The following is a 25,597-nucleotide window of genomic DNA, read 5'->3' on the forward strand; positions in this document are numbered from 1 at the left end:
TCTAAATAACACACCACCTCCCCCTATTACTAAGATAAACAATAAAGTTAATTCATATAATAAAACACAGTACAGGTGACCCCGCATTACAGAAACCCTGGTTATGGAAATTGGCCCTCACGAAATTTTGAAATTACTGTATGACCCAAAAATTTGAGATACAGTCGAAAAATTCGCCCTTACAGAATTTAGGTTAATTTAATAAGTTTTCAAACCTTAAAATCGCAATATAAAACAAAAAATTTCACCGAAATTATAAAATTTATTTTGTGTGGATTCTCTGTGGTAGCTATAAGACCGTGTGTGCCAACCCAGCAGCCAGCACAACAACAATGGCACTGTTCAGAATGAATTTGTTCTCCAGCTTGTGTTCAATTTTGCATCTGTGTTACTGTGTACCCTTAATCAAGATGAGTGGGATGAAGCCATTAAATTCAAGTGAAAGTAGTGGTGATACAAGATCCCATAAAGAAATTAGGTTGGACATTAAACATGATACTTTAAAGATGTAACTCCCAGTAACCACCTCACCTCCTCCAGTAGTTAACATCATCACTGGTGAGCTAAATTCAAGTGTGTGCATTTATTTTCATGTTACATTATAATGAATCATTAGATGCCTTTAAAACTGTTTATTTATATTCGTAAATATGCTTTTGACTGAAAAAATTTCCTTGGCAACACATCTCAAAATGTATAATGAGAGTCAACGGGAAAAATGGTCCCGCGTTTTGGAATTTCGCGATAAGGAAAATTTTTCAGGAACGGAGCCCCGCCGTAACCCGGGGATGCCAGTAGCACGTATAGTAGACCCTTTCCATTCGTGTTGTACTCTTAAAACTTTAGTGTTTCTGTGTTAAATGGCCCCTAAAAGAATGCCTAGTGTCAGTGCTATGGAGTAAAATGTAAAAGGCAGAAGTCAGTGATAAACCTGACAAAGAAACTTGAATTATTAGACAAGTTAAAGGAGGGGATCAGTGCTCTGTGGCTGGTCAGTTGTTTGGTATACAGTACAGTAGTGAACTAAGGCAGTATAAGTTGCTATTCATGGTTTTGCCTATTAGTGCCATTCCTTGGAACCAAACCCCTGCAAATAAAAAGGGTTTACTGTACTTTATGTAAAAAAAAAATAAAAGAAGCTATTTCCACACCCAAACTATCCTCAGGGCAACACGACACAGTTCGTGCAGTCAACGAGCTACTCACAGACAAGTCGCTGCCACAGTGGCTGTATGTATGCTGTGAGGTCACATCAGGAGGAACACAGCCACGCAGTAGCCCACCACCTCAACATTTACACATTGATGCTCTTCATTTTTCTTATTTTTTTAGTTTTATATTATATTTTCTTCATCTCTAAGCTACATCAGTTATATAGAGTAGAATAAGTTTTAAAGATGTCAGTTTTTCTGAGACACGTATTTGTAAGGTCAGCCTGTAGCACTGTGCATTGTTGCATTTATGAGGGGAATCCTAAGAGAGAGTTCAACTAACCAGAAAACTTTTTATCCAGCACTTCTCAATCCCCCCATAGGTGACGGATAACTGGGATTCTACTGCATCTAGGAAAATTAGTTGAAAAAGTAAGGCTCAGCTGACACAAACATGAACAGTGCTATGATAATTATACCAGTATCTCAAAAAAGACTTGTGTCATGTTGTAGGTTGTGAGATATGAATAAGTTGTCATGATAGTGAGTAAGGCTTATCTCATGTTGTAAGTTGTGAAGAAGTTATAGTAACAATGAATAATTTACCTTCAGTTCTGTCACCAGCGCCCAGGATGAGACAAAACTGTCGTGGAGTAGAGCGAGCACTTTAGGAGCAGCTAGTGGCCCCTCCCTCAGTGCCCTGCCTGACCCTCAGCACGACTGGTCCGCCAACACTCCCCACAGCACCACTGAGTGTATCGGCTGCCGCTCACTGCTGGCCACACTGTATGCTTCTGTGAAGTTGTGGTACTCAACCTGTACATGGTATAATTTAGCTGTAAGATGATATGACATAATATAACTGTAATATAATATAATATAACTATTATTTTATAAAATAACTTTAGATAATATTACTGTAAGACGATACTGTAGGTCCACCACCAAATTTCGGGGAACAGATGGTCCGGTCCCTCTTTTAGTTCGGACAAAATTACGAAACGGCACTTAACTTCCCTCCCTCCCTCCCAGCCAGGATGAAGGCAGTTTTAGGCTTAATGTTTTTATCTTAGAAAATGTAGCTGATTAGACTTAGCAGATTATAGCTTGCATTGCTGGAATCCTTGTAAGATAGAGATTAATTTGGGTATAAACATCACATAGTTTGCACGAGATAAAAATTTTAGTCTAGTGTAGTGCATTTGAGTACAGAATGTGTACAGTAATGTTACTCAAAATTATGGCTTTTCACGTTTAATTTACATTTAATATTGGTTTAATTTAAGTTTCTAGCAGTCCATGGTGCTTTACAGACACGGGAGGTATATAATTAGTGGGTGTATTGTTGAATTATTATTACCTGACCTCGGTTGGTCCGGCAAAACGGATAATCCGGCAATGCTTTGGAACCAAGGGTGCCAGAAAATCGGTGGTGGACATGTACCATAATATAACTAAGATGATATTACTGTAAGATCATATAACATATCTAAAATAATATACTATAACATAACTGTAATATGATACAGTACTTGTACAGTATACTGTCACAAATACTGTATAGTATGACAAGATATTACTGTAACATGATGTAACATGATATTGTAAGTTGACATAATGTTATTACAGCCATCTTGACCATGGATGACGACCACCAGTGCTTGGGATGGGTTGGGTTAGATCACCGTCCCTACAGCTAACTTCCACTGATGATGATCACCGTCCCAACAGCTAACTTCCACTGATGATGACCACCGTCCCTACAGCTAACTTCCAGTGATGATGATCACCGTCCCTACAGCTAACTTCCACTGATGATGACCACCGTCCCTACAGCTAACTTCCACTGATGATGATCACCATCCCTTCAGCTAACTTCCACTGATGATGACCACCATTTAAGGGTTAATTGTATAATGTACAATTAACCCTTAAATGGTGGTCATCATCATGTACAATGTACATGTGTCTTATCAGTACATTTGAAGAAGAGCATCAAGTGTCCAGTACACACTCACCTGCATATATTTATAAAATGTTTTCCCCACAAGTTTGAGAGCTTCATCTTGTTGTATCTGTTCCTTCCAGTTGAGTTCATTAGGGTTCATGGTGTCTGTTGTTATGGTCATCTGGGGGAGGTGTGTGATGGTCACCTCCATGTCCACATCCTCATTGGGTCCTGTCAGCCACTCCAGGTCTACAGGTACACCATCCCCTTCATTACCTGCACTGTACTGTATGTTGCAGTCATTACAGGTACAGTACACCATCTCCTTCATTACCTGTACTGTACTGTATGTTATAATAGGCTAGAGTTCAGTTGTTACATGAATTGCAGTTCACTTTTGTCTTTCCAGATGAAATACTGTACAGTACTATACAAAAGAACTTCTGCCAACCCTCACCATTATTGCCAAGTTGGAGAAATTTTTAAAAAGGTTCATAAACACACAGAAGCTTAATTTGTGTTAACTAAATCATAGACTGTATAGGATCTACTGGCTGATGATCCTATTGGTGAACATAAGCTAATCAGAGCGTAGGATCTTAATCTACCACCTGATGATCCTATTGGCTAAAAAAAAAAAGGCAAATTAAATAAAGGAAAATGCAGATTCCCAAATTCTGTGGACTGAAGCGTGAAAGTTTAATTCCAGTACAGTACAACTTATGAACACACACACGTTATAATCTTATCATATCCAACAGCTCAGTGACATAAATAACACACACTGGCTAAGTGATCTTCCATATTTCAAACCTTTAATAAGAAGAAACTAACAGACACTTTTTCCTCTTATACTGTAATATGCTACGCTTTATTTGTCCACCAATGGCAGCACCTTTGGACACTATGGATACATGAGACTGTTGTAAATGTTCAGTATTTGATGGGTAGAAGGGAAGAGTTGGTTAAGTTTCTTTATTTCTGTACACAACCAAACCTCCACATAACGGACATTTCTCTCCACATAGCATTCCGTTACGTGTGGCTTTCACATTTAACGGACCCTCGATATAACGGATTTTCCTCTTCATATAATCCATAAATAGAGGTTTGACTGTTGCCTGAAACATAAAAGAAATAAAGAAACTTGGCTCTTTCCCGTCTTTCCCTCCCACCCATCAATTCCACTTGAACACTGTACACCTTTAAAATAAAACTTGTTCAGTTCTTCTATATTAAAATACAGTCAGCCCTTAACATACGCGGGGGTTACGTAACAGAGATAGCCGTGGATGTTAAAAATCCGCGATATGCCCCCCAAAAACAATGGTACCCCCATGTCCTTATTTACCGAGGCGCTCGTTAACCGAGGGACTGCTGTACCTTGGTTTATTCTTTAATCAGTTGTCTAAGTACACGTAGCCAAACTAAGTCATCCTATAATACTGGAAGGTAGTAAATAATGTTTTTAAGAAGGTATCTTCATATCAAATACTATACAGTGCATTATAGTGACCCCTGTTGTAAGCTCATCTGCTGAAAGTTCTCACAAGAATATATTCTGAGTAAATAACCTTCTGATACACCTTATCCTTTTATTTTAACTCATATTACAAATAACATATATTATTGTATTTTTTCTCTATTGCTGAAGATGTTATATTGATCTTGATGAACCATAAGAGGACAATCATATGAGAATATAATACTGAATCAATAAATAAATAAACCTGATGAATGTGGCAACACCTGATGGATGGATACCAAAATGTACAGAGTCAAGTGACCCCCTTTAGTAACTACAGTACCACCCTGACTGAGTAAAGTACGTCGACACAAAACCTTTTGTTATATCCACACACTCATCTATTTATAACTACGAGTTGCCAAGTCATATAAAATGAGTTATTTTACAGATTTGGACCCATAGCAGCCTTAACAAACCCTACAGAACCCAAGATTAATGTGACATAAACTACGTCAGTGACCAATTAGTGTATGACAAGGGACCACATAATTTATGCCAGTAACCATTAAGAGGTTAAAATTAGGAAGGTCATTTGTAATATCCTGAAATTTCTCATCCCAGTTTATTTCACCTTAAGATTAACCAGTCTTGCACTATTTAGGGGTGGGAGGTTAGGTTATGATGGTACTGTATAGGTTAGGTTAGGTTAAGATAAATTACATTAGGGTTGGTGTCGTGGGTTGCATTGGGCCTACCAATGCAACCCAATTCCAGTGTTTGTTTTACGGGAGATAAGACACCAGGCGAGCCATGACTACGTCATCACTATTTCATTAGTGGGTATGTGAGCCAGTCTATGGGGGGGTGATTGAGACAGTATTGTCTTGTCCATCATTTCTCACAACCCAAAACCACATTTTAGCCACTAGGCCCTAGACCACGGGTTAGTTAAGACGTCCTCATCCTCCCCTTCCTTAAGGGAACAGGATGCTACACAGAGTCCTTTACTGCATCACAGCCCTGTGGACTGTCAGTGAAAAGAGACTGTGTGTGTGTGTGTGTGTGTGTGTCACCTTACTAGTTCTCCCGCACGACACCGTCTACAACGACTGTCAGTGACACGAGACTATGTGTGCCAACCCAAGGTTTTGTTATTCCTCGTGGAAAGAAGATCACGTGTGAAGGCCTGGTTGCAACTATAGCGATCCAGGCTGGCCGAGTGAATCTAATAAATTATACTCCCCAGTAAAGTAAATGTATCAATTGAGGAATTAAGGCTCTGTTAAGTCATACCCACAGTAGAGTAGTCAAATGTGGGTCCCCAGGTTGAAAATTCCCTCATTACAAGATTAATTTTATTAAGGCATGAATGTGAGTGACTCATATACTCATGCAAATTGTAAATCATTGTATGGAAGCTTGCCCGTATCTGTGATCCTTATCTTAATATTACTAAAGGTAATGACTGATTGGTTATGACAAAGTATAACCAATAACTTAGATGGATGTTGGAAATTAATGGACTTCATTAAATCATCATTTATCAAGTATAAATCACAGGGAATGTCGGGTGGTTGAGTGAATTTCTACGTAGATACGCCATAATTTCCTGTAAGTAACCAGTGTGAAGGTATCGAACTCTACAGTAAGAAATTAAGAAACATGAATACACATATCCATCCACACACCGCACGTGCAAGTTAGGTTAGTGTTAGATTAGGATAGCTTAAGGTTTGGTTAAGGTTAGCATTAGGATAAGTTACTCTAAGATTGGGTTAGGTCAGATTAGGTTAAGTTAGGTTAAAGTAACGTTGTTTGATCTTCAGGTAAAATAAGCTGGGGTGAGAATCTTGAGGTCATCATCCAACATAATCTCATCAACTCACCAACATTGAGGAAGTTGTGTGTAGGAACAAACATAGAGAAATACTTGACATCTGCGTCCGTTGTGTTGATGACAACTCTTCCGATGAACGCAGCTGGGGTAAACCAGAGCGGCCGTCGTGGGGGAGTATTGAGCTGATACTCTGCATGGAGCCTGGGGGCAGATATAAATAAAATATTAAAGTGGCATCCCCAGTAGTGAAGGGGTTAAGGGTGTCAGTCATTCAATAAACCATCCCAGCAGACTACACTTAGTCCTTTGGTGATTTATTAAGCTGTCACACACACTTTGTCTCTTAAATGTTAGCAACAAATATAGGATGACCTGAAGATTACACACCCCAGTTTATTTCACCTGAAGATTATCCATCCTACTACTAATCTAACCTCACCTTACTTAATCTGACTTAATCTGAAATAAGCTAGGGCTAATCTTCAGGTGAAATAAGCTGGGGCTAATCTTGAGGTGAAATAAGCTGGGGCTAATCTTCAGGTGAAATAAGGTGGGGCTAATCTTGAGGTGAAATAAGCTGGGGCTAATCTTCAGGTGAAATAAGCTAGGGCTAATCTTCAGGTGAAATAAGCTAGGGCTAATCTTCAGGTGAAATAAGCTGGGGCTAATCTTGAGGTGAAATAAGGTGGGGCTAATCTTGAGGAGATAAGACACAAATGAGGTACCATATGGGGAGTGTGGTACAGTACTCACCTGAAGCAGACATCTAAACAGTCAGTACTCCTGGCTCTGACTACAGCTACAGCTCCTCTAGGACCATACCTGTAGCAGAGAGAGAGTAGTACTGTATGTCTGTTACTCTACTACCAGATCACGGCAGGTTGAGGAGGCAGGTGTATAAGGTAATAACACAATGGTAAAATAAGAAGAAAAAAAACACACACACACACTGTCTCTCTTAACACACTTCCATTCATGTGTGGAGAACAGTTAACACATCACATCACCACAGCTCAAGAGGCCAGCCATAGATGTACCTGGACTGGAGGAAGGGTTGTGGGTGAAAGAGACACAGCAGATGGTACAGAAGCTCCTCCACAGGTCCTGACGGTGGAGGCGGCACATACTTGTTACTGAAAAAAAGTAAATAATAAAGAAGTGATCACAGCGAACCCACACAACACCAACAAGTAAAATTTAACTTACAACTATTATAAAAATACAAATAATAGAAATGTGATAATATGTATTAGTACACAGCTGACATGACAACCACAACAGATATGACAGATAAACACAGATGACATGACTATACAGTATAAGCTTTGGGTAGAGCTCCCTTTTAACTTGGCTTATATATAAATAAGATAAGGGGTTAAGTTACAAACCCAAAATGGTCTTTTCTCCAGTTATTGATAAACTGAAAATGTCACAGGCTATGAGTATAAGCACCGTAATTAACACTGTAAGCCGTGAGTGTTAGTTAAGGACAGGGCTCAGCTGGGCTGAGTTAAGTCACCCGTCCGATTCTCGTGGGAGTCAAGTGTGAACTGAGGTCATGAGGACAGGGCCTGTGAGGGGGAGGTGTTTCTGAGAAGAGAGGGCCTCTGAAGGAGATGCCGGGTTAACCCTACAATCTCAAGGTCAGCCTACTAAGGAATTTCCCCTCATGTGAACAGCACAAGGCACCTCACAGCTTATGGAAAAATACAGTAGGGTGATTGGATTATATAAACTAAATGTATTAACCCAAATTTATATAATTGTTATTGCCATGAGACAGGGGCGAATACATGACAACTACAACTTATATGACAGATAAACACAGCTGACATGACAGATAAACACAACTGATATTACTTTTTTTTTTTGCTTTTCTCCTCTTCACCACTAATTGGCTCGTTAGCCACTTTGGCGATCGGTCACGTCTCTGTTACACACTGTTGGCAAGTACTGGGCATGCACTGGCTCCTGAATGTACCTGAACCTGCTCCAGTGTCAGTCAAGTCTGGTCTTGAAAGAGCTCACACTCGGTGCCGTTACAACACATTCTGGCAGATTGTTCCAAGAGTTCACAACTCTCATTCTGAAAAAGTTTGCCCTCACAGTTTTCTGAACTTGCGGCTTCTTCAGCCTTGAGCTGTGACCCCTTGTGGGGCGAGCGTCCGCCAGCTCCAGGTAAGGACACTCGACTGAGTAGTGCCCTTTGAGATGCTTATACACCTCAATTAGGTCACCCCTTGCCAGTCTGTAGTACAAACTCGGCAATTGCAGGACCTCTAATCTCTCAGGGTAGCTGAGGTGCCGAAGTGCAGGCACCAGTCTGGTGGCCCTCCTTTGAATATTTTCAATCAACTGACAGTCCCTAGCATATCTCGGGGACCAGATGGGGTGACAGTACTCCAAATGGGGAAGCACTTCACTCTTGAAGATCGTTACAAAGGACAGACCGTCTAAATATCTGAACGACTTTCTAACAAGATCTAATAATTTAGTTGCCTGATTTACTTTCTTCTCGCAATGGCCCGAGAACTTCAGCTCATTGTCAACATACACACCAAGGTCCTTTTCACACTCAGTCTCAATTAATGCAGTTTCTTCATCCCGTTGGGACATTTGATACGCCTCCTTACCATTGGTACGTCCCAGGTGCATCCTCTTGCACTTCGTGACATTGAATCTCACCAACCATTTCTTCGACCATTCTTGGAATTCACAGAGATCCTTCTGCAGCTCTTCACAGTCAGCTTGGTTCTTGATTTCCCGAAATAAATTGGTGTCATCCGCAAACATTTGTATGGAGGAGTGTACGAAATCAGGCGTGTCATTTATGAAACAAACAAACAACAGCAGGCCCAATATGCTGACCTGTGGTACCCCGCTTGTCACGGGTACTCATGACGATTTCGTGCCATTAATCACCACACACTGCTTGCGATCATGGAGAAAGTCTCCGATCCACACTAGGACATTTCCCCGAATCCTGTACCCTTCCAGTTTAATTTCCAGCCTTTCATGGGGTACACTGTCGAAAGCCTTGGCAAAATCTAGATATATATTGTCGATATTACCACCCCGTTCCAGAATATGCGTCCAAATATCCAATACCTTAGAGTAATTGTGTTAAGCAGGAGTGCCCCGACATAAAACCGTGTTGGCAATCCTTTGCAAGGTTGTTTCGTAGCAGATGTTCCATCATGGCACCTCTTATAATGCTCTCAAGCACTTTACATATTATGCTGGTCCGGCTCACCGGTCTATAGTTGTTCATGGAGTGACGATCGCCCTTCTTGAGGACAGGACTCACAGAAGCCATTTTCCAATCACTGGGGACCTTTTGTTCATCCAGGCATTTACAGAACTGGATCTTCAGGGGCTCGGCATGCTCGTTGCTCAACTCTCTTAGCGCTCTAGGATGCACAATGTCAGGGCCGGGACTCTTATGGACCTTTAGCTTTGACAGTTTATTTCTTATACCCTCTTCTTTGAACACAGTGTGGTTCAGTGCTGTGTCGAACCGTCTGTCCTCAAACGCAGGAAGGTTAATCGCATCTTCTCTTGTGAACACCGAGGAAAAGAAGCTGTTCAATGCCTCAACTTTATCCTGATCAGCATCTGTGTAACTACCATCTTCAAGCCTTGGGTCTCATACTCCTACTCGTGTTTTTAATTTCGACCTTGCATAGCGGTAAAATGCCTTTGGGTTTGACTTGACCTAACTCGCAAGCAGACTCTGGATTTCCTTTTCAGCCCTTTTACACTCTGACTTTGCTTGGTTTCTGGCTCTTGCATACATCCTCTTGTTCTGCTGGTCATTTGACTTAACCCAAGTCTTGAATTTCTGGGTTTTCTTCTTAACTTTGTCGACCACCACATGGTTCATGTGTAGGGATCCCCTCACATTCCTAGAGGCACTGGGTTTGATCTTAGGTATATATTTATCGATCAAACGGTTGGAGAGTCATCCTCAGCATTAACAAGTTTGGCCCCGTAGCAAGTGATCTCTGCACTGCCATTGCCGTCCTTGCAAGAAAGCTGGCATCCTCGTGCTGCCAACACCTCTATGCTCTGATGCCCTGCCGCCTCATTCCCCTGGATAAGAATCCAAGATGTAGGCCTATAGGGGTGGGGGAAGTGCTGAGGCGGATCATCGGAAAATGCATAATGGAGGTGGTAAAGGCTAATGACAGGGCAGCAGCAGGGAACCTGCAAGTTTGTGCTAGCCACCAGGCTGGAGGGGAAGCTGCCATTCACGCCATGAGAACGATATTTGAGCAGCGCGATTGTGAGGCCGTTCTCCTGGTGGGCGCTTCAAACGCATTCAACATACTTAACCGTAAGGCCGCACTGCACAACATCAAGATCAAGTGTCCAAGCTTTGCAATGTATATTGAAAACACCTATAGGAATCCATCAGACCTCTATATAGTAAACACCAAGGCTCTAAGAGGTGATACCATCATACAGTCAACGGAGGGAACAACACAGGGGCACCCTGTTGCAATGGCAATGTACTCAATAGGCCTATCTGTGCTCCAACACAATAAAATTTGAAACAACTGGGGTCAAGCAAGTAGCATATGCTGATGACCTTCCAGGAGCAGGAAAAGTGGAGGACATCAAAAAGTGGTGGGACCTGGTAACATCACGAGGCCCACAAATAGGGTACCACCCAAACGCCAGCAAGTCTTTCCTCATTGTGAAGCCCGAACATTATGAACGGGCAATGGAGGTGTTTGGTGGAAGTGAGGTCAAAATAACAAAGGATGGCCAAAGACACCTAGGCGCAGTAATCGGCACGACGGACTCCGAGTACGTAACGGAAAAGGTGAATGAGTGGGTTAGGGAAATCCAAGCTCTGTCTGAGATTGCTAACACAGAGCCACATGCGGCTTTTGCGGCATTCACCCAAGGAGCCAAGCATCGTTGGAACTACCTAATGCGCACTATCCTGATATCGGAACCCTCCTCCACCCCCTGGAAGAAGCTATCAGCGTCAATATCATTCCCAAATTAGTGAAACGCCCTCACTTAACCCCAGCAGAAAGATCACTCCTTGCACTACACCAAGACTGGGAGGAATGGGACTGACCAATCCAGAGGAGATTGCTGCCACCGAACATCAATACTCAGTTAAGCTCACGGCAGCCCTCATGGACCACATAATAGCTCAGAACGCAACAGGGGAGGTGGATACCAGTGAAGTAAACAAGATTTGAAGGTCCATTACGACAGAACGACAGCACAGCCAACGTGATAAGTTGCAGCAACTGTTGCTGCAAGTACCAGAGAATTTGAAAAAAAAAAAGGAGCTATAGCGCAGGAGGTGGGCGCCTCGAACTGGTTAACTATGTAACCGATAAGGCAAATGGTTTCAGTCTCAATAAACAAGAACTTACAGATGCCAATGCTCTAAGGTACGGTAGGCCAGTGGAAGGTTTGCCCTCCCAATGTGTGTGTGGCTCTTCCTATGACGTCGATTACGCCATGATGTGCAAGAAAGGGGGGCTTCATATGCATGAGGCATGACGAAGTAAGGGATCTCACAGCAAATGTGTTGAAGGAAATCTGCCGTGATGTTATGGTAGAACCGACCCTCCTTCCTTTGGACGGTGAGATCTTCCAACATAGGACTTCAAACACATCTAACGAAGCCCACGTTGACGTCAGTGCTCAATGATTCTGGACACGGGGACAGCGAGCCTTCTTCGACATCAGAATTTTTTATCCCTTGGCCGCATGTCACCATAACTTATCTCTCAATGCTGCACACAGGAGGAATGAGAACGACAAGATAAGGGGATACGGGGAGAGAATTCAGAACGTTGATCAAGGCAGCTTCACTCCTCTAGTGTTCACATCTGGTGGGATGGGACCAAGTGCAAGATGCTTCTACGCCAGACTCGTGGAGGTGATATCCGAACAGAAGCAGCAGCCCAGAAGTTATGTTACAGCCTGGATGAGATGTCGAATGTCCTTCTCACTCCTTAGGTCAGCTTTGCTCTGCCTCAGGGGAACGAGAGCATCGGCTCCAAAGCCGACAACAGTTGCAGATATTGACTATGAGGCTACAGTCACCGAATGCCGCATAGATCTGCGGCTCAACTAACTCAACACAGCTAGGATAGCTATTTATGTATTAGGATATTTAATATTAAGGTAATAAAATGGTGGCAAAGGTGTGGCTATTGGGGGAGGCTGGAAGCCATTAAAAAAAAAAGTGTTTTAATTTAGTACCCTGTAGTAGCCTCTGTCAATTTTAATGGCTCCCCATTGGTACTGAAGTTAATCTAAATTCTGCTTAACAAATTTGCTGCAGTATAATCACCCTTAGAAAGGCTTCCATTAAATTGATACAGTGATCCCTCGGTTAACGAGCGCCTCGGTTAATGAGATTTCGGTTAACGATTTACCTTCCATAAGATTCTTAACTTCGGTTAACGAGCAATCCGTCGATTGACGAGTTTCTTACAAGCCGACTTCAACATGTTTTCGCTTGCATTTGGCGGTCCACCAGCTGTAGTATTAGTCCGCCAATACAGTAATCGGTTTTAGGGCTTAAATTCCTAACTATTTTAGTAAATATCAAGAACTTTATACTATTCAAAAAATTTAAAAGTTTAATATTAACTTTTTTAGTCATTTTAACAATTACTGAACATAATTGAAGGTAAAGAAACAAGTTTCTGGCGTGCCATCCAGCCTGTTAACACACCAGACAGGCGTTAGTCTCTCTCTGTTTTCAGTGCTTGAGACTCTCTTCAACTAAACGCTTTTTTTCTGTGTTTCCAAGCAAATTATTGGTCATTTTGAAATTTATTTTACATATTGACAATATATAATGCAGTGCAGTGTTGATTTAAAGAAAATAATCTTGAACTACACCAAGAGAACTAAAATTTTATGGGTGAAATAGTGCCATGGGGTGACTTCTCTTCCACCCCAATGCCTTCTCTTCTCCCTTCTCCTCCACCCCCATTCTAATTCCCATCATCATCATCATCATCCAGGAGCCTTGTACATACACACCTCAAAGTAAGTGTTCTTTTCTACATTTTTTTTTGAATTTAGGCAATTTTCGGTGAGCTGGAACCAATTACCCAAAAACCCATTGAAACAATGGTTTCGGTTAACGAGTTTTTCGGTTAACGAGCAACCTGCTAGAACGGATTGTGCTCGTTAACCGAGGGACCACTGTAATTGATTTAACAATTTTCAATAGAATGTTAGTACAGTACCTAATGTCATATTATGGAATAAATTATGTTTGTGTTTACCTTTACTCTAAATGTTCTCTCGTTCTAATTGGGTTTTGTTTTGTTCTGTTGCAGATGTATATGGATTTATGAGTTGAATAAAGCCTTGATTACTGAAGGTGTTTGATCTCTCATGACACCTATGTTATTAATAGTATATTATTTGTTCTGTGTAATGTTGTCACATCATGTTCCCCAAAGGTCATGTAGGTCGGTATGTACAGTTAGGAAAGATGTTGCCCTTACATACAGTCTATTTGATTATGTAAATGCGACCAGAGGTTGATTTATGCACACTATTTGTTTTGCATTACCTTAAGGGCAAAATCAAATTATGAAAATAATGTTATACACATGACATTACTAAATAAATTTATACATGATGAAAATTATTCAATGTAGCAGAAATAACCTGATTGACTGTACTAGACATCAACAGTTTTGGTAATTATGATAAGAATGTGAATATGAATTATTTATAGAATACACTGATGTTTTCTTTATAGCTAACTCAGTGTTGATTGTATGTATAATCATGAATCAGAAAGTAGACTTCTGTGCTTTATTTAGTCAATACAATTCCTTCAACAATATATAAAGAAAATTGCAGACATAAACCATAGTTTACAGAAATATATGAGAGAGAGAGAGACGCCGCCTCTCAGAGTGACGTCATCAAACCCACACCCAGGCCTTCTCTTCTAGGTGGCCTTGATCTAACTCACCTGAACATGAAATTGTCTTTAGTTGTGTCTGGCAATAATGTCCACACATGGCCGGGCTGAGCACTGATGCCCTCCTCCGGGAGTAAGGCGGTGAAGGCCTTAGGCTGGACCCACGACCACGACACAGCTGCCACCTTCCATGACAACACACCGTACAGGCTGTGACGTGACTTCTGGTGAGCAGGAACAAAAATACGCTACATCAAATAGCTGTAAAACAATAATATTTGTGGTAATGACTGTCATGTGCCCTAAACACATATTTTAAGCAATTTCTATATACAGTCAGTTCAGCTATAATGCAATAGTTGTGTTCTTGTAAAATATCGTGTTATAGAAAATCGCGTAATAGAAATAACAGGGCTTATGGAGAAAATAGGGTTAGGTGCAGATTACTACTCGAAATCGAAAAAAATTAGTAGTTAGCCTAACACAAAGGATAGCACAGTCTAAATAAATGTTACATTCATATCTAAAAATGAAATCATACAGTAAATGTAACACTTTACCTTGAAAAAATATGAATATAACTTGATGGGGGAGAAGGGTGATTTTGAGGTTGATAACATCGAGCTTCTCTTCAAGTGTTATATCCTTTCTTTTGCGATCATCACCGGGAATTCGATCACCAGAACGCTTCTTGTAGATATTCTTCTTTACCATATTCACAGTTAATACCACAAATTTGGAGAAATAGTAAGCAAAAATCGCGTTACAGCAAACAAGCGTTCGCGTTATACAAATAGTGTTCCTCTATTCATAAATCGCGTTAGAGCAAATTCGTGTAATCAAAACACGCGTTATAGCAGAACTCACTGTACGAGGTCTGCCCAAAAAGAAACCGATCTTTTTAAAAAACAAATTTATTGCTTTACTTACAACTTAATCAGACTTGTCTACTTCAAAGTACTCCCCTTCACTGTTGATACACCGCTCACAACGTTTTTTCCCAGTTCAGGAACGCGTCCTGGAACTCGTTTTGAAGGATGGTGTGCAGGTTTCGTAGCGAATTTTCTTCTATCCTTTGAAATTGGCAATCTTTCAGGGTGGATTTCAACTTTGGGAACAATAAAAAGTCCTCAGGGCGGCTGGGGGATGATGGTCGTCTCGTGCTTCACCAAAAGTCACGGATAAGGAGCGACGCGTGAGCAGGTGCATTGTCATGGTGCAGCGTCCAGGTCTTGCTTGTCCACGCCTCAGGCCTCTTCCTTCGCACTGCCTCCCTCAAACGCTTCAGGACCTCCAAGTAAAACTCTTTATTGACTGTCTGACCACGTGGAACAAACTCATGATGAACGACGCCCTTCCAATCAAAAATGACGATCAACATCACCTCCACATTTGAGTGACTCTGACGTCCAGATTTGGGATCGTCTTCGGTGGATGTTCTTCCCCTTTTGAAAAGCCGGTACCACACGTAACATTGTGCACGGCTCAAACAATCCTCCTATAAGCTTGTTGCAACATTTGAAAAGTCTCCATAAAAGTTTTCCCAATTTGAAACAGAATTTCACGCAAACATCTTGCTCTTCAAGATCCTTCATTGGTGTCTTAGGCTTAAAGTTTTTATCTTATATAGTATCACAGACTAAAGTTAGGAGAATATAATTTTCATTGCTGGAATCCTTGCAAGACAGCGAATAATTTGAATATAAACGTCATATATTTTGCACAAGAGATAAAAATTAATAATCTGTATCAAATTACAGTACAGTGAGTTCTGCTATAACGCGTGTTTTGATAACGCGAATTTGCTCTAACGCGATTTATGAATTCGGAACAATATTTGTATAACGCGATCGCTTGTTTGCTATAACGCGATTTTTGCTTACTATTTCTCCAATTTTGTGGTATTAACTGTGAATATGGTAAAGAAGAATATCTCCAAAAAGCATTCTGATGATAGAATTCCCGGTGATTATCGTAAAAGAAAGGATATAACACTTGAAGAGAAGCTTGATGTTATCAACCTCAAAATCACCCTTCTCCCCCATCAAGTTACATTCATATTTTTTCAAGGTAAAGTGTTAAATTTACTGTATGATTTCATTATTAGATATGAATGTAACATTTATTTAGACTGTGCTATCCTTTGTGTTAGGCTAACTACTAAATTTTTTCGATTTCGAGTAATCTGCACCTAACCCTATTTTCTCCATAAGCCCTGTTATTTCTATTACGCGATTTTCTATAACACGATATTTTACAAGAACACAATTATCGCGTTATAGCAGAACTACCTGTATATATATATATATATATACACACACACACACACAGTAATTCCTCGCTTTACGCTGTCAATTGAACCCACGGAGGCCAGCGTAAAGTGAACAACAGAACATATGGGATTAATTGAAATACGTAGAGACCGGGCCGACCCCCAAACTCCACTTTTTCCCGACCCAATACGTACGTTTTAGTAAAAATAACATATTAACTTTATGATGGTGTGCACACACACATATTATAGAAGAGAAATATTAATAAGAGAATAATATACTGTACCAGGTAAGAGAAAAATCAAGGTTTAAAACATATGTCATGGTAGGTTAGGTTAGAAAAAATCAAGGTTTAACACATGTCATGGTAGGTTAGGTTAGAAAAAAATCAAGGTTTAACACTTACATAAGGTTAGGTTATGTTTTAAAAAATCAAGGTTTAACACAAACCTAAGGTTAGGTTATGTTAGGAAAAATCAAGGTTTAACACTTACATAAGGTTAGGTTATGTTAGGAAAAATCAAGGTTTAACACAAACCTAAGGTTAGGTTATTTTAGGAAAAATCAAGGTTTAACACTTATATAAGGTTAGGTTATGTTTGGAAAAATCAAGGTTTAACACTTACGTAAGGTTAGGTTAAGTTAGGAAAAATCAAGGTTTAACACTTACGTAAGGTTAGGTTATGTTATAAAACATCAAGGTTCAACACAAACCTAAGGTTAGGTTATGTTAGGAAAAATCAAGGTTTAACACTTACGTAAGGTTAGGTTAAGTTAGGAAAAATCAAGGTTAGGTTTAACACTTCCGTTAGTAGAAGAGATGGGTCGGCGTACGGGAATGGAGGCTGGTTCCGAGGCAGAGGGCAGGCTACTGGCCCTCAGGTGAGTCACCATCACTGTCATCCACACTTAGCAGGGCCTCCCTGACAAATCCCTCAAAGTCACCATCACTGTCTCTGTCTCTGTCACTATCACTGGCTTGGGCTGGCTGTGGTGGGTTGCGGGCGAAGAACTCGGTAATGCTTTGTTGACGGCTAGTGTTGATGTTGTCGTGATACACCTTGATGTAGGACTCCAAAATCTGCAACAGCTGGGTAGTGAAGACTTCATACCGGTTATCGTCAGGGTCGTCGGAAAGGAGGAGCTTCAGTTTCTCTACACACTCGATGGCACCCCTTACATTACCATGCGATAACTTGCGTTCTTCTCGGAATGACGCACCACCTGTCTCTTCACTGACGTCATCGTCTTCTAACATCTCGTCGGCAGTCACATCAGGATCCCTTATCACCTCCATAATGTCGTCGTTGGTGGTCTCTGAGAAGCCTGCAGCTGTAACACTCTGCGCAGCTTCTCTGGCAAGGTCCACTGCTACTGCAACAGTCTGAACCTCACCAGTCACAGATTGACTCTGCCTCCCACTTGGGATACCTTGCAACACACGTCTCCAAGCGTGACGAACCGTTGCTACAGACAGCTGATCCCATGCCTCCACCAAGAAGTCCACAGCTTTCTTGACGTTGAATTTCCTCCAAAAGTGTTTCACAAGAACTTCTTGCTCTGCCAATTGTTGTTCCTCGTCCTCTTCGCTCTTGCTATCGGTGTCACCCAGGTTACACAACTCATCCTTGGTGTTAGTATAGTCGTTCAGGGGCTTAAACCTCTTTGCAGAGAATGCAGCTTTCACATTGCAGATTAATTCTTGGTCTATGGACTGGATTAATGACGTAGTGTTGGGAGGAAGGAAGACCACCCTTTACGTTGGGGTGATGATCCAACAGTAGGGGCGAGTGTCCTGGTGCGTTGTCAAGCAGCAACAAAATCTTGAATGGAACATTCTGTTGCTCACAGAATTTCTTCACGTCGGGAATGAAACAGTCATCAAGCCAGGAGAGGGACAGAGTAGAGAACATCCACGCCTTACGTGCGGTCAGTCAGTGGACATTTAGCTTGGTCATGTCCATGTTCTTGTAGGCGTGTGGCTTGCAGGCTGTGTGGATCACCGATAACTTGAGTTCACAGGAACCGGAGGCATTGGTGGTAAAGAGGACAGTGATGCGCTCCATCTGCAACTTCCGGCCCCTACACTTGCTGGCAGACTTGACAACAAAGGTCTTGGAAGGTAGCTTTTTCCAAAAGAGACCGGATTCGTCCATGTTGAACACCTGGTCGTAGGTGTACTGTCCTTCCTCCATAATCTCACGTAAGAACGGAGGAAAATCACTAGCCGCAACATGGTCAGCACTCGCTTCTTCACCACCAATGTTAATGTTGGTGATCTTGTTCCTCTTCTTAAACCTGTGCAACCACCCAGAGGAAGCATTGAAGGGCTTGGGCTCTGCAATTTCCATCTTACGTGACAATGCTGCGTACAGTTCACATGCGTACTCCTGAACTGAGCACGTGTCGACCGCCATGTTCCGTCTTGCCTGACGAATCAAGTAGCTCACAAGTAACTTCTCCGTCTTGAGAAGCACCTTTTTGTGGCAATACTTGATCAGTGAAGCACCTGTAGACTTTGTGATGTTCATGTGTTCTTTTATCTTGGCTGCATCCTTCTTGATCGTCCGGATCGTAGCTTCGTTCACACCATGCTAGCGAGTCAAATCAACCTGTCTTGTTCCTTTCTCCAACTCTTGGATGATCTTGTACTTCACCTCGTAGCTTAGGGCACGTCATATCTTCTTTGGCTTAGGGCAGCTGGGTCCAGGTAACGCACACTTGCATGGAAACATACGCACGTGCTCGTGAAGAGAGTCGATTTCAACGGGTCCCTTGCAGGTTTTATTAATTATAAAAAATATTACATCAATTAGTGAAATCTTGTACTGAAGGTATAGCTAATGCGATAGCATGTGTATTGTATAGCTATAGACCTTTCAACTGTCATTACGATTGTCATTTGAGTAAACTTAGCTTATTATATATTTCAAATGACATTTCTTTCGATTATTGATTGTTTGCCCGCAAAAAATACCTTTTTAAACTAGTTCACCACAGGATCGCATTGGAAAGTCTTTCATTTCGTAGGAACTGTGTAGTATCCATTCCATTACATATAATTGAAACATAAAATAAATAGATCAATAAATAAATCATTATATATAGATTTCTATTTTTAATGCCTCGCAGGGAATGTAAAATAAATAATTTCATTAAATAAACTTAACAATTCTGTTTCATTTATACAACTGCTTTTAAAGACAAGCATTGACACACACAGGCTAAGGCACACACTTACTACAGGAAGCAGTGAACCGATGATTTTGCTTAATCCCACAGCGAATTAAAACAGCAGTGTGTGTTGCTTTAGAAAGAAGTCTGTTTAGCATCGGTTACACACAACTGGATTAATTACCCGAAAGGTATTAAACGTTTGAAGATAATATTAGTATAAATTAATGATAAACAGGCAACCTCATAAACAACCTGCACACAGCTGTGCCTGATGCATGAGGTTCTTTAACATACTTACCGATTTTTATTTGTGTAATTGTCTAAACATAAATTCATATAGGTTGCTCTATCCATTTTAAAATCAAATTAACAGTATATACCAGCAGAAAGGTATAATATAATGCGAAACAACAAAGCCCAACCATTAATAAAGCAACGGGGAACTATGTAACCAATCACCGATCACTTTTACATTCATTCATAATTTTTACTACGTACTATAGTAAGCAAATGGCCTTGAGTTGCCAACTGTCTCCAGCAGTGTTCGAAGAATCTTGAACGAGACTGTACACATATATGGGTAGATAATTTTTTATTGTTGTATTTTTGTAAGAGCGGCGAAGTGTCTCGATAAGTCGGAATTTGAACAACTCGGCAAGGCCAGAGCCCCATATATGCCAAGTTATCAAGCGTGTACTGTACTGTACTGTACAGTACTACAGAGTTTCTGACCTCTTACCTCAGAGTCAATAAAACTGGAGAAGACTGAAGGGTCAAGAGGCGTAAAGTTGGTGTTTAAGGTGACGACGGCCAGACCATCCGCGGCGTCCCAGAACCATACAGGAGTGCCTGGATGTTGCACCAGGAACAATGTGTAGAGCAATGTGTTGACGCATAACCCTGCAACAGTACAGTACCTATGATAGGGTCTTTCTAAAAAAACACACACACACACACACACACGTATGCGTCATCAGCCTGGTCGTCTTCTCTCAACTCCACCCAACAACGTCAGCTAGAGAAGATACAGAAAAGGGCCTGCAGAATCATGCTCGGCGCAGAATACTCCGGCTACACCAACGCTCTCTCCACCCTGGAAATGCCATCCCTCAGTGACCTCCACCACCAAGCACTGGAAAGGTTTGGCCGTGGACTACTGCACCACCCTCGTCATCTCCACCTCCTGCAGCCCCCCACCCACCTCGCGCAGTCCGCCACTACAACAAAATTCAGCCCATAAGAGCCCGCACCGATAGATATAAGAACAGCACCATCCCATCTATTGTTAAAATGATAAACAACTCTTGATTTATGTACTGTGCATATTATATCATTATGTCTAAATCAAATTTAAGTCTGTATATCTTCAGCCACCGGCTGCACACACACACACACACACACACACGCCGCACGCACGCATGCGCACGCCCGCATACGCACGCGCACGCACGCACGCACGCACGCACGCACGCGGAAGATCCACTTACCCAGCACAATACAGCCACACACTGTCTTGTTTTTATATTGTTGGACATTTTCATTGAGTCTTTTTCTCTCTTGTTCTGGTTGTCTTTCTCTGTAGTGGTCGTTGTTCTGTGTGTCTCGTGCCGCAGTTTCTCTCACACCATCGTTGTCGTCCACGAAGGCTGCGTCACAATTTCTCTTCCGTAGCGTCCCCATATTTTACTGTTCTCTTATGGAGCGCTCGACATCTGCAAACAGAAAAATGTAGAGATATCACCTGAATATTAGACTCCCCAGTTTATTTCACTATATAGTACCGATTGTTAGGTTATGGTGTACAGTAAAAAGATACCTAACACAGTGATCGACAGTGTGGTCATTGTTAGGTTAGGTTATGGCAGGGGTGGGCAATTATTTTTGATGGAGGGACACTTCATGAATGGTGGCACACTTTGTGGGCCACAGGTTAACAGCGACGAGCCAGTATTGCTGCTATGTCCACCCAACTTCCAAAATTGTCCTTTCTGTAATGAATAAGAATTTTTTTTTTCTGATTGCCAAATGCAGTGGCAGGCCACAGAAATAATTTGGCGGGCCAAATGTGGCCCGCGGGCCGCACTTTGCCCACCCCTGGGTTATGGTGTACAGTAAAACAGATACCTAACACAGTGATCGACAGTGTGCTCATTGTTAGGTTAGGTTATGGTGTACAGTAAAACAGATACCTAACACAGTGATCGACAGTGTGCTCATGATCATGTCAGGTTGGTGCGACTTTTCTGTCAGGTAAAGTAAAAATAAATCCTATAATGACTAATTCTCGACATCTCTACCTCCAATTAGCCTCAGTTTTTTCACAAAATCTTGAGAAATCCTGTTGTTTTTATACTGAACCTTGAAATTGTTCAGTGACGAACACAGACGCACGCACGCACGCACACACATACACATAAATTACACTACACATAAACTACATCCTTGACCACCGGAGGGTCAAGACCTATTGGGTGCCCGCCCCTGCTGCGGCAGCTGCCCCCGGCCAATGTTCGGCCATTCCCCAAGTCCCTCTCCTTGACCCATCCTCACCACCACGATGTTACCATAATCCCATCAGAGGTGACAATTTTGTTTCAGAAAGAAGTAGGATCAGTGTTGAGCAGTGATGAACAGTGTTTAAGCCAGTGAATTCAGCATTAGACGGTACCAGTGAGAGCAGTGACCCACCAGTGAGATAAGCACCCCTGGGAACCGACCACCGTCTTCTGACCGACCACCGTCTTCTGACCAGGAGGTGCTAATCAATCCACGACAGTGGGTCGGCATTACACAATATCATAAGATAACACAACACCACCTAGCAGAGAGTGAGGTACTGTCATACCACCCCATACCACATGCTGTCTCCATGACCATGTGAGGTCCTTCATATCAACACCCGAGGACAAGTCACTACACCACGTGAACACCACACCACACCAGTGTCTCCATGACCATGTGAGGTCCTTCATATCAACACCCGAGGGAGAGTTACTGCACCAAATGGCCTACGTGACCTCACACAGTAGGGCAAGAGACCAGCCCGGGCTATCAACTGCAAATTATAATAATTTGTATGTTCAGTTCATGTTCCTTCTCCATGTCTTTGTATGTAATAAGTCATTTTTGTCTAATGTATATTTTCAGCATTCATGCTACTGAACTTTTTCAATAAACTGTTAATTATTATTATCATTACAGTAAGTCCTCGCTTAACGTCGGGGTTACGTTCCTGAAAATACGACGTTCTATGAAACAGCGTTAAGCGGATCAATTTTCCCCAATAGAAATAGATAAAATGAGGGAGTTACGTTCCTGAGCCTCCCTTTGCCCCATGAAATACATTACATATACAGAAAATCATTGCCATCTCTATAGAAAATACTACATACATATACAACTACAGGTTGAACTTCCCTAATCCGGCACCCTTTGGACCTGACTGGTGCCGGGACATCCTCAATATCCTATGATTCCAACTCATCAAAGCCTGCCTCCCTAGCCAAGTTGAGGATATCCCTATTCATTGCTGGAACTAAGTCCGTGAATCCCGTAAAACTGTTGATGCACTCAGGCCACAGTTTACGCCACACGCCACTCAGGCAACTTTCTGAAACCTCTTCCCATGCCTTGCCAATGTTGTCAACTGCATGAAGAATGTTGAAGCCACTACACATTTTCTCGGATCGCAGGTTTATTATCTCCGTCTGCAGCCTTGAGCACCTGGGCCATGGTACGGCGTAAATAATACCACTTGCATGCGGCGATGACGCCTTGGTCCATAGGCTGCATCAGTGCTGTCGTGTTGGGAAGCAGGAATACAGCTTTTACACTGTCATGCAAGTCGTCGAGATTGGGAGGACGAGCTGGAGCATTGTCAAGGATCAGAAGAATTTTGAAGTCAAGGTTCTCCTTGGCAATCTATTCCTTCATTGCAGGGATGACGCACACATTTAACCACTGGCTAAATATGGTGCTGGTTATCCATGCCTTTTTGTTTGCCTTGTTGATCACTGGAAGGTGATCCTTAGAGTAACCTCTCAGGGCCCGTGGGTTAGCAGCACAAGAAATCAGCATAGGCTTCAGCTTGAAGTCACCGGCAGAGTTTGCGCCAAGCTGCAGCGTCAAGCGATCTTTTGCCGCTTTAAAACCTGGCGCTCTTTTCTCCTCCTTGGAGATATAGGTCCTCTCAGGCATCCTCCTCCAAAAGAGACCAGTCTCATCCACACTGAAGACTTGCTTCTATGAGTAGCCTCCTTCCTGGATAATCCATTTGAATTCTGGCGGAATGTCTCGGCAGCAACAGTATCTGAACTGGCAGCTTCACCAGTCATCTTAATATTGTGGAGGTTATAACTACGCTTAAATTGTTGAAACAAGTCTCGGCTGGCCGTAAAGATCTCTTCCTTCGATCCTTCACCCTCTGTTTCCTTCATGTCGTCAAACAAGGATCTGGCCAGCATCTTTTCCACCTTTTCTATCACAGTGCTTCTAGTATGAGTTGTCTTTGTTGCACTCAGAGAAGAACCACTTCCAGCACTAACCTTAATCTTGTCAGCTTTGGTCCGGATAATACGCACCATTGTGGGGGTTAGACCAAGCACAACGGCTATGTCCACAGCACGTTTCCCTTTTTCAAAACGTGCTAATACAACCATTTTCGTAGCCAGGGTAATGGTCTTACATTGTCTCTTCACTACACTAGCATCAGTAACACTTGATGAGCGCTTGGAAGCCATTTCAAATGGTTAGAGCAAAAGCACTGAAGCACACACGAATGATGTGAAGTCGTAACAAAGACTGGCTCTGCGTCGCTTGGGGATGCTGTGACATTCCGCGAGTGAGGGCAGTACGCCGAGCCGAGAGAGCATAGCGCGGCCAGAGAAGAGCGGGTGATGCGCAGTAGAAAGTAGTCCCTGAAAATGCAAAACAATGTAGTATTGGATCACCGGGATGTTAAACGAATTTTTGGTCTCTCGAAGTTTAGCGACGTAGTACCGAAAAACGTTAGGCGGGACGACATTAGGCGAAGATTTACTTTATTATTATTTATTATTATTATTATTATTATTATTATTATTATTATTATTATACAGAGATCACAAGTAATTTTGGTAAATATTCGGGTTGTGGCTGTTTTTAATTGAAAATAGTTTTAAAAATATAGTACTCCTGTACTCGGTTTTATTTGAGGATACAGTTCAGTATTCTTTGGAAAATATATAAAATGGCTGAAATGATGTGCTAACCTAACCTAACTTATATCTTAAAACACCACGATCTAGAAAATTAAGCATTTGCACAAGAAAATGAATAGAACAAAGTAATCAGTGTACAAAACATTGTTTAAAAATACCCAGTTGTCAGTTGACTAAGTATTTTTTTAGAATAGCACCAGAAGTTGATAGAAGGGGACAAAACTCTATAGAAACGTTATTTACAATCTAAGTAACCAAATCTAAAGTAACCTATCTAACCCAATGTAAAAAAAATTTTAAAACAAACCTAACAACACTGAATGGATTCTTGTTTCCATTTATGTATTTCATAGGGTAAATTTTCACTTATTGTCACTATACAAAATCAAAGTTGAAACTATGTTTTTCAGGTGGTTTTGATGAGTTGTGAAAAATTTGACCTTCATTTGTGGCACAAATCAATAGTTTCTGAGTAAAGCCCCCCCCTCCCCCTCCCATCTCAGTATCTAGAGATTTACTGCAAAACTCCAGGTAAAGAATGTTCAAAACACATCAAAAACTATCTGAAAATTTTTTGAATCCAACCTAACCAAACCAGATTCAGATTTGCCCCCG

General features: G+C 41.6%; 1 protein-coding gene across 2 annotated transcripts in view; it reads right to left on the minus strand.

Annotated features, from left to right (window-relative positions):
- Positions 1 to 1,837: 1,837 nt before the first annotated feature.
- Positions 1,838 to 25,597, minus strand: part of LOC121864469 (selenoprotein N-like) — a 31,238-nt gene continuing 7,478 nt past the window's right edge. The window contains exons 2-9 of one of the 2 annotated variants that reach the window (XM_042363488.1): positions 21,272 to 21,496; positions 20,524 to 20,684; positions 14,386 to 14,558; positions 7,442 to 7,537; positions 7,158 to 7,226; positions 6,454 to 6,605; positions 3,170 to 3,348; positions 1,838 to 1,967 (exon numbers count right to left, since the gene is read on the minus strand). In XM_042363488.1, the coding sequence (XP_042219422.1) occupies positions 1,863 to 1,967; positions 3,170 to 3,348; positions 6,454 to 6,605; positions 7,158 to 7,226; positions 7,442 to 7,537; positions 14,386 to 14,558; positions 20,524 to 20,684; positions 21,272 to 21,464 (1,128 nt within the window). In that variant the 5' untranslated portion in view covers positions 21,465 to 21,496 and the 3' untranslated portion in view covers positions 1,838 to 1,862. The remainder of the gene's footprint in view (positions 1,968 to 3,169; positions 3,349 to 6,453; positions 6,606 to 7,157; positions 7,227 to 7,441; positions 7,538 to 14,385; positions 14,559 to 20,523; positions 20,685 to 21,271; positions 21,497 to 25,597) is intronic. The other variant, XM_042363489.1, reaches the window with a different exon arrangement.

The sequence above is a fragment of the Homarus americanus genome, unplaced genomic scaffold, assembly GCF_018991925.1.
Source record: "Homarus americanus isolate GMGI-L3 unplaced genomic scaffold, GMGI_Hamer_2.0 scaffold25860, whole genome shotgun sequence".
NCBI lineage: Eukaryota > Metazoa > Arthropoda > Malacostraca > Decapoda > Nephropidae > Homarus > Homarus americanus.